Below are 18,016 nucleotides of genomic sequence, written 5' to 3'. Positions count from 1 at the left end.
TTCCTTGGATTAATGGCATTTCAGGGAAACTACAATTGATTTTAAAGAGCTGATCACCATTTAAAAGTTGTTTTTTTTCTTAAAGCAGATGTTGGAAAGCAGTACATTGCTCATTATTTCACTTGATTTGACTGACTGAACTGAGATTGTGAGAATAACAAATATTCAAATCAGATTGTTGTACATCATGTGTCGGGTCTAAACACTTCATCTGTTGACATCTGGATCTCACTGGATGATTACATCCAAGACAACGACACATCTACATCTGGAGGAAGTCAGCCACATGTTAATGGACAGTTCAGTAGGTCAGATCTTTGACAAAACAAAAGTTTGTACCTGTATTCTGCAGCTAATGGAAGTTCTTAGTATTCATTGATACCTCACTACATTCTGATCTCAGTATTCAACACACGCTGATTTTGTGTGATAAAAACTCTCTCTGAAGTGTTGATATTGATGTTTTTATACCAGTACAACTTCACAAATTTGTCCCACCTCACATAACTCCAACTGTGCCAAATGAATCAGTTCATTTTAAAGCAAAAGAAAGCATGACTAGAACTTCGATCAACACTTTGATTCAGCATTTGATGACAAACATTGGAGCTTTCCAACCATTTTTTTTTTTGTCTTTTTAACCACTATTTTAATGAATACCCAGTCATATTATCTCTTTTTGGCCATTAAAATGAAAAAAAAAAAGAAACCCTGGACACCAAACCAGTCCAGGCTGCAGTCAGGCTGGACAGCTAATGAATAAATGGTTCTGTGGAAAAGAAAATGCAACAAAGCAATTCCGCTCACACCAAATAAACCGCTCTGAATCAAACCACGCCAACAAAAACTAAACCACATAGTTTCAAACAACCCGATCCAGGTTGAGGTCAACCACACCAAGCCTCACCACACTCAAATAAAGTTCAAACTAACTAAAAACTGTGGTAATATCCAGCGGCAATGCGCCGCAGGAGTTTTCGTTCTTGTCTTTGCAGTACTCACAAGCGATGATGTTGCCGTAGCGATTCTTGTTGCGGTTCTCGTCCTTCTTGGCTGTTTCCCAGGGCGCGGTCTGTCCTTCTGCCAGAGCCTAAACATACACATGGTCGCATCCATTTGCACACACACACACACACAAACACACACACACACAGTTTAATACTGAGGTATGAACACAGAAATATGCATGCACATATGGTCTGATGCCTAGAGCTTGTACTCTGACACATGGGTTGGCAGAAGTTGAAAGAGTAACATGAATATGAATGAAAATAACCGCTAGTTTGCAACATACTCTTTAGCCCTTATGGCTCCAACTGCATTATGGCTGAAATCTGACTAAACTCCCATTAAAAAGGCATAAATGCTGCTTGGGTGTCCACAAAGTAAAAGCTAGAAGTTATGACCAGATATTTTCATGGCAGAAAGCTATCAATCCCCATCGGGTCGGTCCTTTGGCCAGGTAGCTGTTTAACAGATTCCAGCTAAATCTGGGAGACTTTGCTCATCAACACACCAACAGGCAGGGGTGAAAATATAACCCCTATCCAAAGTTTATTGGCGGAGGTAATCCGTTTAACTTCCTACACCATTTTTTTGTTTCCACCACCAAGGTAGATGGAATAAAACAGGGTTGTGAATGTTTGAAACTGCAGAAAACAAAGCAAGAGCAGGTAAAAACACTACAGGAGCTGAGTAAAAAAAGTTTGGGTTCAGTTGTTCTGTTGGTTGGGTCTGAAAGAGAATAGTCTGTCAGTGCTTTGTTGGAGGAGAGAAGACAGATTGTTCTGACTCCCTGCTGTGACGTTGGCCTGTGTGACAAGCCTTACAAACATAGTAAGGACAAAATGTGCATGTGTGTGCACGTCCGTGTGTGTTTTTGGTGATTTTCATTACACATTTTGTCACTTTTGTGCACAATCTTGCATGCATACACACTATATATGCAAGTGTAGTGTGTGTACATGCATGTATCTGTGTGCAAGAGCACTCTCATGCTTGTGCTAAGCAACCAAACCCCAAGTCTCAAAGGTTGCCATATGGACAATGAACTATTTTAGAACAACCCTTACAACACACTGAGGTCACACACACGCTAACACACACACACTCCTCCCTATAGGGACAAGTGAACAGTCCGTTTGAGTCCATTAAGAGCTTAAGACGACCAGACAACAGCTTTCACTTACAGACACTGATATGACCTACATACACATGCACACACACACACACACACACAGACACACACACAATGTACCAAACAAATGCATTGTGACAGTAAAACAGACACCTAAACTTATCGCTCAGTCAAGCAGAAAATGGATTCGTTTAAAGTGGCATATGGGCCGGAGAGCGCACGTGTGTGTGTCTTCTCTGTGCATGCATTTATAAAAACGAGGCTGGAATTTGTATATTTTTTTGGATGTATTAAGTAGGAGGCTTCAGTAGGAGGCTTATGCATGCATGCGTGCGAGTATGTACCCTTAAATGTGTGTGCGATCGCATTTGCATAAGGTGTAGGTTGCTGAAAATAAAATAAAAAACAAACAAAAAAAACAAGGCAGTTTTAATCAAAGTCTTCATATCTGAATTTCATCGCTTGTTTGAAATTATTAATATTCTATATAATCACACAGTGGAGTGGGCGGACCACACACACACACACACACACACACACACACACACACACACACACACACACACACACACACACACACACACACACACACACACACACACACTGCCTCTGTTGTACCAATGAGTGGGTGCTTTTCTGCAATAATGGTAAAACTTAATAAAATAATTCTATTTACAAACTCACAACCAGGCAAAAAACACAAAAAAACATGCTGGAATTATAGTGAGTGTGTTCACTACAGCAGAAAAAGAAACTTTTGACTTCACATAATCAGTATTAGAAGACATTAAACAAACAGAAACATATCTACTTTTCCATTTAGACTATAGACCACAGCTCTCCACACAACTAGACGTACCATTTTCTTCAGGTTTATCACATGAGAACGCATTAAGTTCGATTACTCGTGATGAGGTCATGTGCGGGCTCCATTACGGTAATGGTTTGGACGCAGCGGCTGCTTCACTGGTCCAACTGGCCGGGTTTCAAACAATGTGGAATATCGCTTTAAATGTAAAAGGTGTAATCCCAGCGGGGAGCAGAATGATGACAGTGTGGCGGCTGTTGGTGTTAGTGGGGTTAATGGATTTCAACACTGGAGGTCATATCACACACAGGGAGAGGGACAAGAAGACACCATATGGGGTGTGGTGATGGAAACACACACACACACACACACACACACACACACACACACACACACACACACACACACACACACACACACACACACACACACACACACACACACATTCAAAACACTCACAGATGTAACATGTGCCAACACCTCACAGCAAAATGACTTGGATGCTAATCTGAAAGCATGGATTTGTGCACATAAACACACTAATATAGACAGAAATAGACACTAGGAATGCATATTTTGTTTGTTTAATGTGTACGGAGAACTGAAGAGAGACCTGAAATGTTGTAGTGCACAAACACAATACAGTTTAATTTAAGTTCTGTATTAACCTTGCCAGCAAGTTGATTTCTCACGATATTTGTGAGTTCACAAATCTCTCAAGAAACCATCTTGCTCCGCTCCCGCCTTCACTTTTCGTACAGCACCAAGTTGGTTCGGGCCAATCACGCAGCAGTATTCGTGTGTGGGGCGGGATATCCGAGTGTGACGACGACACCAAGCGCCAGTAGATCAAAACAAACATGGCAACGGAGGACAACAATCGTGTAGATGCTGCTATTAAGTCAGTTTTAGCTGAATCTCGTATCGCTTCTTTGAAGGAAGAACAACGAGAGGCGCTTTGCGCATTTCTGGATGGTAAAGATGTTTGTGCTTTTTTACGTACGGGTTTTGGTAAGAGTTTAATCTACCAATTGGCTCCGCTCGTTGTGAAGATCCCGCGATTGGCTGAAAACAAACCTGTCAGAGGCGGGACATACTGTTACATTGTCCAATCCGTGCCTCTTTCCTCCGAACGGATTTACATGGAGCGGTCCCAGATTGATATTGTGGAGTACTTATTAATCTGGCTATTGCCAGGTTAGTTCTGTATGGTTTCCGTCTAAAGGTCACGACTAGTTGTGAATGAAGATGTTGCAGTTGGCATGGAAATGTTTGTAATAACAGCAGACATCGCAACTAGCAAGGCTGGAAAAAAATATGAATGTTTTGTATCTGGACAAAACTAAGTTACAGTGACTTCAATACCTGAGCTACTGCGCAGTTACCTGCATGCAGCGGATGTTTTGCCGCTCACAAAATAATCACTGATTAAGCCTTTTTACTCTCTGAACCGCAAAACCTGCCGGCAGGTTTGAAACACACGGGCGTTAAAAATCACCACAATTACAGCATTTCTCAGAGGCGGAAACTGTAAAGACAGAATCTAATTTACCACTTCCCCATGGTCCTTGAACTAGTTATCCATAACATACTGTTCTGTCAGGAAACTTAACCAAATCTAAGTTTACATTTGACATATCATATGCAATGATGTAGATGCCATCAAAAACACATCTGTCTTTTTTATTGCCCAAAAGAAATCATTCAATTTAACCAGATTCTGTAAAAAAACAAACAAACAATTCTGTGGTCCTTACAACAATCGCTAAGCTACTGATTAAGCTGGGACCAATAAAACATTTTGTGAATTTTCAGTTTAGCTTAGGTTGAACTGCAGGCAGTGTCTACACAGATCACATAGAATCTTACATTAGACTTAGAAGACTTTATTAATCTCCAGAGAGAAATTAAACCGTATGGATATTTAGTAAAGGGGTAAACAATAAGACAACACAAAATATTAAGGTATAAAGTGAAGGTAAAATAAAGTGAATTAAGAAGAATATATGTAAAATATAGTATAGAAAAATCAATAGAATATACAAAAGTGATGGAATATGCAAATAAGAATGTGCTTTAATGTGCATTAAGTGAGTAAAAATCTATAGAATTGAAGGAATCATGTTTTTTTTCTTGTATTGGTCGCATATGTGGACACTATACATGCTCATTCCATTTTTTTCTTATTTTTTTGTAAAACGAATAGTAAAATCAATGGAATTCAAGCTATTTTTTATGATTCATGTTATTTTAACTGTGGAAAACTGCACAAAAGACATTTCCGAGTTCCCCTTACTTCTAGCCATTGTTGTGTTGTTTCCATTGAGACGCAGGAATTTACATTGCAGTAAAACAAAGAGAGCCCACATTGAAATAAAACTTGACAGTGTGAGCATAGAAATACCTACAGACTGCTTTGAGTTCAGAGAGTTAAAATTGCAATTGATTATTTATTTATTACGATCGCTGTATTACATTCAAATTTCTCTCAAAATTTGCAAAATAAACCTCTAGAAATGACTGAATACAGAAATGCTGAATGAGCTACAAGGAGAGCAGAAGCCATCCTGAATGTGACATCATGACCTCTACAGTGTCCACTGCATGGATTGTGGAAGTCGTTGCTGGTGGCAGGTGGATTCTAGCAGCACGATAAATAAAACTCCACTTTCTGTATCCCCTTTCTCTCTCACACACACAGACGTACGCACTCGAGAATAAATCACATTTGCTCTCCCCTGGAACGTATCAGTGGGTTTAAACCAAAATGACGGGAAGCAAATGAAAATATAACGTACGGTATCACAGAGGGACAATTTTCAACAGGCATGCGGAGTCCGTAATAGAAAATATTCATTCATATGAGCGTGAGAGGTGGAGGGAGGCAGTGGAAAAACAGAGTCTTTTTCACCGATTTATTGCTGACGACAGAGACAAAGTAAATGAAGGAAGAAAGGTTTGGTGGAGGAATAAACGAATGAAAGAGAAGGGACGAGGATTTGGGAGTAAAATGAGCCGAGGGTCGAGATTCCCTCTTACGAAGAATGATTCTGAAAACGTCTACACGTGACAAACTGTGCTCGAAACAAACACTTGGAACAGACAAAGAGAAAAAAGTTTCAAAAGAAAGAATCAAAGGATTGTGTGAAAAATAAAGAACTGAACAGAGGAGATGGGAAGAGACACAGACCTAGAGAAAGAATGAAAATTGTAAAGAAACAGACAGATGATTAAAGCAGAGAGAAGAAGAAGAGGTCAACTGATAGTTCGGGGAGAAAGAAGAAAAAACACGACAGGAATGAGCAAAAAGAAAGAACTATGCGAAAAAGCAAGAAAACACGGAAAAAAAAGAGGCCATGATGTTGGTGAAAGAAAGTCAGAAAGGAAACAAGGGAGAGCAGAAAGTAGGAGCCAGAAAGTTGAACTTACACCTGTCCTGTTTGTTTTTCTGATCATCAATATTGATGGGGTGAAGATTTTTAATAATTGATAAGTCGTCCTTTCTCATAAAAACCAAACCCAATCCCACAATCTCAAACAAATACACAGGCGTTAGACAACTCAGCAACAGCAAAAATGGGGAAATAGAGCAAACATAGCACCGTGTTTGCACAATAAAGGAATCTAATTATCAGGCTTTACCGTTGGAGACGCAAACGTTATTTTATTCTCAAATAATTTACCGAATCTTAAACAGGAATCTGATGAAACCGAAACAAAATTAGCAGCTTTCAAAGCAATTTTCGCTCATGCAACTATCCATGTTTCTAGAAGGGCTCCGTTACTCAAAAAATAAATAAATAAAATTGTGCAAATATAACACCTTTTCAGTCAGAATTGCTTTGAAATCTTCTAAATGTCTGGCTACTGAGGGTCAAAGAGGCCACTGAAGCAGATTCTGCCATACTGTTAACAAAAAGGAGAGAAAACGTCTTAGACATCATGCCAGTGTAGCTTAGGGTTTGAATTTTATCAGAAAGTCTTTCCATCTCACACATACTATTTTACCAACACTTATATTTATTCTGGGGCCAAGGAAACATTTTATTATACCTATTATCTCTATCCGGACACCTCTGACCGTCGTGCTAATAGCTGCTTGTAAAGTTGTCCGTCGTGAGATTGATTTATGTTTTCGGTTTACTGTCATTCTCATTAGAAGTGTGTGTTTGTGTACTGACCTCATATTCCTCCTTAAAACCATAGCCCTGGCCACATTTCATCTGGGTGATGTGTTGGAGGAGGTCAGCGACTCGGATGGCTGGTTGAAACTGGCCCGCCTGGAACTGACCTGCAGGAGAAGCCATAGAGATCGATTCAGAGACAGGAAGACAGATATAAGAACTATAGTCTTCCAAATCAGTCTAAATGTCATGTATATCTTGTTAAACTTAACAACTAACTTGTAAATCACCTAAATAAAGTGGGAAAGTGACTGTGTGAAGAACTTTTTCAAAGCATCTCACAACACCAGGTATTTATTAAGATAATCAAATAAGAATTGAAGTGACTTGTTTGGCTTCTTAGTTAAATGATGAGGTTAGTTTTCTGGTTCTGTGCTGTCAAACAACTAACTTGTATCTGAAAAATCGCAAACTTACAACCTCATTTACCCACCACATAGCAAGCTGTCCCATTCTAATATATTGTTTTGTACTGAGACTAACGAACAAATAGCCAAAAGAAGCCCGACTTCCCAACAATAACCTCTTCAGGCTATCCATGAAGATACCTAATGGATAGCCTAATGGTTTACTGATGTATCTAGGAACAACAAGAGTTTCCACCTGATAGTCCAATAACATACTAGACCTAATCTACATCACATTTTCTGACCTACATATAGAAAATACATGATTTTTACGTCCTTTGGAACTTATGGAGCAGGTGCAGTTATTTCTATATATGTTTTTTAGCATATACACTGTGTTGATTTTATTAACTTTTAAATATACTGAGGTGTGCATTATATCAGAAAAATGGCATTAAATTAGAACTTGGTATTGGCAGACACTAAACGATAAATGACTCAGATTGGATCTTGGGCCAAAAAAACAAAAACAAAATACAGACTGTGACATCCTTAATAATAACAATGCTTACACTACTATTGAAAAGTTTGGGGTCACTGAGAAATGTCCTTATTTTTGAAAGAAAAAAGATTCAATGAAGGTAATCAGAAATACAATCTAGACATTGTTCATGTGTAAAATGACTATTCTAGCTGGAAACAGCTGATCCTTAATGGAATATCTCCATAGGGGTACAGAGGAACATTTCCAGCAACCATCACTCCTGTGTTCTAATGCTACATTGTGTTAGCTAATGGTCTTGAAAAGCTAATTGATGATTAGATGATTAGGTTAGCACATGAACCAATGTGTAAGTTTCATAGACAGCATGAAAATGCCTAGGTGACCCCAGACTTTTGAATGGTAGTGTACATGTCAGCAGCTGGTATGTCCATATACAAGGAAGTGTACTTGAAGCGTAACCACCTGACTAGCAGACAGTGTGGCTGCTTTAGCTAACTGACTAGCTCTTTAGGTCATAATCTTATTAGCTAACTAACTGTCTGGGTCACCTACAGGCAGTCTAATAAACCAAATAAACTATCTATCCACCTTACTTGCTTACCAATTAACTAACTGATTGGTTACATAACTACACAACCAGCTGACTGACACCTGCTAGCAAAGTGGCTAATTTGCTGCACGTACCGCTCTGGTAGGAGAGCTCGACTGACTCGCAGCCTCCGTACGGAAAACTCTGCAGGGTCAGGGAGGGCTGGGCGAGTGATGGCTGGCTGCTGTCTGTAAATGAAGAGAGAGAGAGAGAGATGTTCCCATGATGACAGACATCCTCTTTTAAAACACCTCCCTCTGCATGCATTCTCAATGCATGTTCACACTGCACATGCACACGCTTTAAGTGGGGACAGAAGATTGGTTATTGATGACATGTCATGAGGTAATGGAGGTATTTATCAGCACTGATTGGTGACAGTTTGGACAGTTAATTGGAATGTTTCTCCTCCAATTAAGGAGCGAACAGATTGGTTGGGTGAGTGCATGGTTTCTAAGAAGACCAAAAGGGGGCAGCGATTTCTGTTTTCAAGTTTTGAACAGTTTTGGAAAAAAAAAAAAGTCTATAAAAGCATTGGAGGCACTGCTGCAGAGATGATGTTATTCTGCATAAAGAAAGAAGAAGGTCCATATGGGGTCACCTTTCTGAAGTTTTATTTGCTTCCATCACTCCTCTGTAGGTCACCTTTTGTGCCTCAGCCAAGCAAGGAACACTTAAATTTAGTGCAATTTTAAAATGTGCTTACAAAAAGAGATGGATGGGAGAAAGTACAAATGTAGGGAAAACGAACAAAAAGTGAAAGAAAGGAGGGATAAAAGAGAAATGTAGCATGAAATGAAGGAGAAAATAGGGAGGTTAATTTGTTTTCAAGTCAGAATAAATCATTTAGTTTCCTATGAGACTATTTGAGTTATTGGGTTTTAAATGTTTAAACCTTTTCATTGCGGTTTCAATAAATAAAAAAGTAATTTTATTCACTGCTCTGACAACCAGCCAAGCCAACAGACTCACACACTACACTGAGCTGTAATACAAAACCGCACAACTCTGTTTTCTTAATAGAGCTATTTGCATGTTAATGATGACTGTAGATTCATTAGTGGCCTAAAGTGGCTTCTCCATATGCCAATCCAAACAGTGGCTTCCCTTAATGAATGAAGAATGAGCAGGCCACATGGGTCACTGTGCAGCTCCGACTTGGATGAGTGTGTGTGTGGTCAAGACAAAGGGGAAAATAAAGGGGGATAAAACAACAGGCAAGTATCGCTAATGAGCTTTCAGTGAGTGTTTCAAAATAGCTGACAGATCATGTCGTGTGAGAGACGGATGCAAAAAGACGGAATGAGAAGCTGACAGAGAATTGTGGAGACTAGAAAGGGAGGATAAAATGGGAGAGGAAAGAGGATAAGGTTGAGGAAAGTAGTCAGAAAGCAAAAAGAGAACTCAAAGCAAACAGGCAAATTACATGAGCGGAGAGAACGTAAAGTGAAGAGAAAACGCATTGAGCTGTAGAGGAAGATGACAAAGACATGGAGGGGATGGAGACGGTATGGGAGTTGAGGGAGGAAATAAACACAGCAGGGGAGGAAGCAGGGAAGTTCAGGAGAGAGATGGGACAGTAAGACAGACGAAGAGGGGAGAGGTGAAGGAAAGACAGCAGTAGAGAGTGGAGGAGAGAAGCAGGGATGAGGAAAGGTCAGGACAAACAAACTGTCTGCTCAGTCAAACAGAACCGGGTTGTGCTTCAATGTCCTCCTTCACACCGTCTCTGCAGAATAGTTCAGCCGGGAGTTCACACCAACACTTTGTCTTGTAAACTCTTCTTGTCTTTCCTGATACAATCTTATCTCTCAATACTAATTTTTTTTTCAGAGTAGTTAGTTGGATTTGCTCAGTGCGGGATTTTGTAGATGTTCATGCCTGATTTTACAGTTTTACTAAATAATTGAAAAAGTCTACCCTTTTTATACCAATCTTTTCTAATCTTGCCTAAACAAAGACATAAAAACAGCTAAACTTCAGTTGCCAGGAACAAATATTCTAGGGAAAATAGTAATAGTTGCAACGGCATGCAGACAGCATAGTGTTTTCTACAATATTGTTTTGCTAATATGACTTAGTGCTACATAAAGGCCTTTTTTTGCATCACTTCCTGTCTTCCTTGCATGCCATTGTCACTAACTTACTAAACTAACTAATTTGCAGGTAATGGCGTCAAAAATGACCAAAGTGTTTGTTGTTATTTTATGCATAGTTTGTCGGATTTCTTTCTGCTTTTCTTTGCTTTATCATTTTTAACCTCACCCTGACTGGTTGAGGCAGACAGCCGTCATCTCTTATCCTGGTTCGCTGGTGGTTTCTTTCAGTTAAAGGGGAGTTGATGTTAAATATTTCAAAAGGCCACTTTTTTACTCCAGGCTTTCCTAATCTTACCTAAAGACAGCCATGTGGAACATTTGTTGCTAGAAGAGAATATTATGGCAAACATGGTACCCATTTACAACAGTATGCAGCTGGCACACATGTTTTCTACATATTGTTATTTTGCTTATATGTATTTCCTATTGTTTGTGTTTCCTCGTTCCTGCAGGTATCCAACGTGTTTATTGATATACTGTTATACATTGTCTGATTTCCATTTGCTATCCTTGTCTTTCTCCCTTTTACCCTCACTCTGACTGGTTGAGTCAGACGGCTGCCCTCCCTGTACCTGGTTCTGCTGGAGGTTTCTTCCGCTTAAAGGGGAGTTTTTCTTTTCTTTTCTTTCTCTCCACTTTAAGTTTTTTTTTTCTCTATAATGTAATACTGCAAGCTCTTCACCACACTATGTAAAGTGCCCTGACATGACTTATGTTGGTGCTGTATAAATAAAAGTGAAGTGAAATGCACCGAATTGTTTCCTAATCTCCCAAAGCATTTTCAAAGTCACTGACATTTTCAAACATATTCCATGAATTCCAGGAGGTGCCTCTTGTGCCTTTGCTTGCCCTTCTTTCTTCACCTTTTTTTTATCTTTTCTATTGCTATTTCCTCCTCTCATCTCTCTTTTAATTGCTTTTGTAGCTATCATCGCCCACTCACTACCGCTACACATTTGCACATACATAAAGAGAAAACATTATTCCCTTGGAACAAAAATGAGTGAATTTTTTATACACTTTGCCTCTTACTCACTCTGAGGGCGAACCATCAAGAGGAAGTTGAATATTTTGCCCACAACAATACACAAAATCGTGCCAAAATACAGCAAACACAGTCGTGCATCTTGACAACCCACAGGCCACAGGGCTTGTACATACAGTCATCGCACACACATCCAGACATGCGCACGCAAACACTTTATTTATCCACGAAAAATTCCCAAGACTCCAAGCAGCTGCCGCCAAGGTCACAGGTGTGTTTATTGGTATGTGTTTGAATGCAAATGCTGAAGTTCATATGTACATTAATGTGTGTGCGTCAGTGTTTTTCCCCTTGCTCTAAAACCTAAGCGGCATGTGTATGCATACCTTGCAGTACGTGGGGTTTTGTGTATAGATGTGTGTGTGTGTGTGTGCGCGCTCACCAAGGTCAAATATGCATTAAGCCAGGCATGAAATGGAGTCATAGCGGTAGCTCCACAACACTGACTATGATGAAGACATCTCAATGCTAATGGGGAGATTTATTGACCCCACAGGCACAACGCTGTGTGTGTGTCTGTGTGTGGGTGACATAAGGAGTGTGTTGAGTGTGCACAACCGGTGTGTGCTGACAGTGGAAGAGAGAGGCATCGATTTAGAGAGAGCGAGGGAAGTGTGTGTTGGGAGTTTTTTTGTGAGTGTGCATGAAGGCCGTTTACGCTGTCAGTGAGTGTGTATGTTAATGCAGTCCTTCATGCTTGGCAGTGTGCTATATAAAGTTCCCTCCTCCCACCCTGTGACTTTATTAAGACTCAGTTATGGATGACTTCGACTCAGAGTATCACTGTGTTAACTCTTAACTCCGTCCTTCGACCTGTATTTCTGTCTTATTCACACAAGAAAGAGGCTAAATCTGTGTCTCTGCATTGGAATAGCTTGCAGGATTAGGAGGTATGTAAATCTGCATTAGCTGATTTGTGATGGTATCTGCGTCCAAAGTTGTAAAAAAGGAGAAAGATTTTGTCAAATTTTTGAGGGTAACATTGCAGATATAGGGGAAGTTTACCCACTTTACAAATAACCAGAATTCTACTTAACATACAGTTTGATTTTAGGCATTTCTGAGTGTTTTTTTAACCATAGTGTAACCCCCACTCAATCTTTTGCTATGTAATTACTGTTTATCCAGTCAAACAAAATAGCAATCATGTCATCAGTATGCAGCAGGCATCCCGTTCCCAACAATATTTTTTTTGCATAAATGAATTAGCGTCACATAAATGCCATTATTTGCAGACTGGGTTGCCTCTCCTCCTCTCTCCATGCATTTACACACCACCATTGCACATCATCATCACTAACTTTGTGTCTTCTCTTCCCTGCAGTTTGTGTTTAGTCCTTTCCTTCCACCCTGAGACATTATGAAGACTCAGATATAGATGACTTCAGCTGTGTTAACTCTTAACTATGTTCTTTTACCTGTATTTCTATATTTTTCCAGAAAAAAAAGAAGCTAAATCTTATGCGTCTCTGCAGCATTGCAGAATTAAAAGGTATAAACCTGCATTAGCTATTTTGTGTTCCAAAGTTGTAAAGAAAGCAGGCAGATTTTGTCAATTTTTTTAGGATAACATCGCATATATAGGCTAAATGTATGTAAGTATAACATTTAACCAGCATAAAGTTAACATAAAGTTTGATTTTGTATTTCTTTTAGGCATTTCTGAGTGTTTTCAACCATATTTTATACAATCTACTGTTATCCCTTGCTATCTAATTACTGTTTATTCAGTCAGACAAAAGAAGAAGTGACTTAATTATAGCAGTCTATCAGTCCTTACAGAGGAAGACATCATCTGAATCTGCTTTAATTCATTACACTGTGCATCAGCCAGCACACACGCAGTAATTAGATTCTGAACAGTCAAACAATAATTGACTGAAATTGAAATTATGCTAAACGCGACGCACTATTGAAATATAATCATTATCTACATATTCGGATATTAGTAGTTGGATAGCGGCGGCAATCAAACGCATTGTATTTGGTTTAGTCAATTATCAAGAAAATAGACTGTTCTGCATTTCTGCTTTGAGAGTAGATATAACACAATAACCCAACTGGCTTTGCATTTATTAAAAAAATAATAATTTGATGTCACTTCTGCTAGCCACAAGTGTACGACATCCACAAGCCACAAATGCAATCTAACGTGAAACTATTTCTTTCCTTTTCTGCCATGCCTTGAAATTCAAAAAAATAAAATAAAATGAAAATGTTGCGCAAACCTTTTAACATCACAGGTTAAGAGCTGGATACTCTTTCATGCTGCTTGGAGACAGAAATCTTAGCAGCAAGCATTAGAAAGAAAAAAAAACTGGAAAACATTGAAAAAGCTGTGGCTGGTAAGTTCATCTCTCTCTTTCTGTCTCTCAATGAAGCTCAAGGTCAAGCTCAACTTCTTTTCATTGCTGCAGAGCCGGGCCGGTGAAATTCTATTCGGTATGGATGAAAAAAATTGCTCAGATTTTCGAAACACTTTACAGCCTGTAGTGGAACAGTGAGTCACTGGCATAAAAGATGGAAAATACAAGTGCAGCCGAACCGCTGTTCAGGGGGAGGAGGGAGAGAAAATGAAGCAGCAAAATGAAGACAAAGCAAACAGCAATCGGTGGAGGAAAGAGTGGAAAATAGAAAAAGGAATAAAAATAAAGAGTCCAACCATAGCTGCAGGTGGACAAATGAAACAGTATAATTAAAAGCCTCAGAGGGGACGAGAGGGCACTCGTGTTTGTCCAAAGTGAAATTAATTCTTACAGCTTGCACTTGCTTAATATTGTACACACAGTTCACAGTATAGAACACAAAAATAAAGATTTCCTAATGGTATTAGACTTTCTAGAAGAAATAATCGAAGCAGAATTGTCTCATCTTGCAAGATTACAAAACATTATAATAGTATATTGAAAAGCTAAGAGTGTTACCACTAAAGGGTATTGATTTCCTTGATATCTTTTCACTCCATGTGTCTGTAGATGCAGCCAGAAGATATGTTTTTGCACTATATTCTCCAACATAAGTTGTCGCTTAAAATGCAGACTATATAGGAAAACAGACATACCACAAGACTGAGACAGACTGAGCTTAAACTGAAAGGACAAGTGGGGAACTGATAGAGTAATAGTAAATATAGAGGGCATAACAGATGACTAAGAAAGAATGAAAATGGAAAAAAGGCAGAAACACAAAGGGAAGATATTCTCCAATATAATTTGTCAATATTGTGCACTTAATTACTTAGCAGTGAGTGAATTTGTTTGCAATTTCAGCTTGAATTTAAGCCAAAAAAATGAGATGGCAGATGGAATATAAGACAATACGAGAGAGAGGAGAGCGGAGTAAAGGAGTGATAAGTGGAGGAAGAGGCAGAGAGCCAGCAGAATATATATCTGGAGTGAGGGTCACAGGGATCAACTGGTCTAGACAGTTTCCCAGCAGTTTACCTCATTTCACCTTCATTCTCGTGACACAGAGGAGAGAAATCACCGACTCATGCTCAGGTCTGTGTGTGCATTGTTTTCGTCGTCCACCCGTGTGTCTATGTGCATGAAAAGGCTCATCCCTCTGCAACCTACAGGCGCCATAGTCGAGCAGACACATCCAAGCGCGTGTAGGTGGGTGTTTATTTGTGTACGAGTTACCTCCACAGCAGATCTACGGAGCCACCAAGCAGCCGCGCAGCAGACAGACAAATCCGCTTCACAGGAGAGTTTCTTATTGAACAAAAATTGAGTCTTATCTCGCAAGTCAGGAGCAGAGAGAGAGAAGGGAGACTGGTGGGCAGAGAGACCCGCAGACAGATACAAACCTCCCTTATTCCTCTCTTCTTTCTAAGAAAGGAGGATTAACTTCACATCTTTGCAGGGTGTGGAGGCACTGTTTGCCTCCAGCTGCTCGGTGTATTAGTGCAGGCGACTCCCGCCTGATGCATGAAGATAATTAACAGAGACGTGAGGGATTAAAATAATAATACGCGCGTTACACAAATGGATGTCTGTTTTTTCTTTGTTGTGCTTTTTTTCTTTTGCTGCCGTCGATGCACAAATAATAAAATAGTGATTCAAAATCGTATTTCTTTTAATCATCCGGTTCTTCCATTTCTCATTATGAACAACTGGTGACTTGTAGTTGTTTTTTGTGGGGATAAATTCTCTGGCTTGCAGGGACGGATGCTTTCAAATGACTCATTAATTACTCCTGATAGAAAAGACATCAATAGTTTAGTCTATACTAAGCAGGAAATGGAGATTTTGGGCACTTGTGACTCATTTTGCAATGTCCCCAACGGAGATATCTGTGCCAAGTAGTAATTTGCCTCTCTATAAAATGAATCGCATAAAGTATTGTACCTATAGTAGACCGTATAGACTCCTCTTTTCACAATTTATACTGTTTTTTTCATTAAATTGTCCGCAAAACATTGATTAAAAAATGTTGACAGGTTACTATAGTACACTTTAGAGTTGATGTTTGATTGTGACACCCCCCTCTAGTTGCTAGCATTCTACTGGAAGCGACTGAGGAGGTCAGATGGGTTGACAAAACATTGGATGTGAACATACACTACATGCTAAAAGATTGGAAGCAGTAAAGGCCAAACATTTGGAAGTAACTTCAAGTTTCTGTTCACAATGTCTTCATTAAAAAGTAAAAATAAATAAATAAATAAAAACCGTTATAAATTCTATGGATTTTGGGATGCATTTACTGCAAGATCAGACTTTGCTTTCATTGATATGCACCATTTTGCCCAGTTTACCTTTCGGTACACACTGATGTTACCAGACAATTGCTGAATAAATGCGAACGAAAGAAAAGGAGGGCTTTTAGAATTGAGAAGACTTACAAGAGTCACAGCTTCAGTGCAAAAGTAAAAAAAGCAAATCACAGTTTGCATTATTCACTTTAGCTCTTTGGCTTTTGAGAGTTCGCATACAAAAGTCCCAATAAATCACAACTGTGTCCATATCTCTACAACTACAACAACAATGCTTAGAAAGAAACATCTGATTAAAGAAACAAGAGTACAGATACAAATATCTGCTAATTATAGTAAAAAACGTATTCTGATGAGTGTTTATATAATAATCATGTTTGTTTTGTTGCAAAGTATACCAATGAAACCATGATCATTTTTTGTACAAACTTGAGCTTGCTTACAAACTTCTGGCCTGTAGTGCAGGACATCGCTGTTTGCTTAATTTTACATTAAACATTACTTTTAACAATGACAATGCCCTTACCTTAACCTCATGTTTGTTGTTATTATCACAACCCTGTCTCTAGCCTAGCCGCGCTAGACAACCCACGGCAACAAATTTAATTCTCTGCCAGGGTGGGTCTAGTTACCCTCCATAAGGCTCGAGGTTGGATGCTCCTAAAACTGGCCGGACCAATCACCATGAAGTGTAGAGTCAGAAGGCGGGCGTAACTAAGTGACGACAGAGGCGCGACGATTCTGACAGAAACGACCGGCGCACAATAAACAGTTATCTTTCGACTCGGCTTTGGCCACAGCCCTTAAAGATTTGAAGCTAAAATTGAACTTGAAAGATAAACAAAGGACGCCACTGAAGTGTTTCATTGAGAAGAAAGACGTATTTGGACTTATGCCGACGGGATATGGCAAATCCTTAATATACCAGTTGGCTCCGCGGCTCCGCTGGTTGGGAAGCTAATGGGACTTAGCCACAATCCGCCGGTGCTCTCGGAACTACGTCAGCCTATTCGTTGCATTGATTGGTTGTATACCTACCCAATTACTGCAGAGTGATTTGAAAGACAACCTTTTAGCCCGCCTCCCTCCCTGTTGAGCGGCCCTTGACCCTTGTGCCTTCAGAAACATGGGTCTAGCGCGGCTAGGCTACCCTGTCTCCACAAAGTTGCATGTCTATACAACTAAACTGAATTCTAAAATACAATTTGAAGAGAATTCAATTGTGTTTTTTCGACCTGTGATGTGATAGGAAAGGTTATCAGTTCAAAAGAGCGACAAAGATTGTGTTTGCAAACAGATGTTTTTGGATGGCGGCATAAACCAGCAACTTGACTTTCTGCCAAAAGACCACGGACCACGAGAAGCCGTCTGTGTCAGAACTAAGTTTCATTTACTGGTATTTACTTTCGGTCTTCAGTTCCTTCTGCTTTGTTAGACAGTTTCACATATTAGAAGCTTAGTTACTATAATTGCTTGGTTAGGATTTGGAAATTACCATAGTTTGGTTAAAAATACAACCTTTTCGCTACCTATCTCAAGCTTTTCATCCATTTTCAGGGTTCCGAGGGTGACGAGTCCCTCCCAT

At 39.5% G+C, this 18,016-nt stretch overlaps 1 protein-coding gene across 9 annotated transcripts in view; it reads right to left on the bottom strand.

The window, feature by feature from the left end:
• The window catches only part of ptprt (protein tyrosine phosphatase receptor type T), a 448,077-nt gene that overhangs the window by 66,299 nt on the left and 363,762 nt on the right, over positions 1–18,016 (bottom strand). For all 9 annotated transcript variants that reach the window (XM_022195474.2, XM_051948450.1, XM_022195480.2 and 6 more), the window contains 3 exons: positions 8,666–8,758; positions 7,127–7,236; positions 1,003–1,090 (listed from right to left, as the gene is read on the bottom strand). In XM_022195474.2, the coding sequence (XP_022051166.1) occupies positions 1,003–1,090; positions 7,127–7,236; positions 8,666–8,758 (291 nt within the window). The remainder of the gene's footprint in view (positions 1–1,002; positions 1,091–7,126; positions 7,237–8,665; positions 8,759–18,016) is intronic.

The sequence above is a fragment of the Acanthochromis polyacanthus genome, chromosome 5 (genome assembly GCF_021347895.1).
Source record: "Acanthochromis polyacanthus isolate Apoly-LR-REF ecotype Palm Island chromosome 5, KAUST_Apoly_ChrSc, whole genome shotgun sequence".
NCBI lineage: Eukaryota > Metazoa > Chordata > Actinopteri > Pomacentridae > Acanthochromis > Acanthochromis polyacanthus.
Note: the sequence above shows the minus strand (reverse complement) of the source record. Positions and strands in the feature narration are given on the sequence as shown.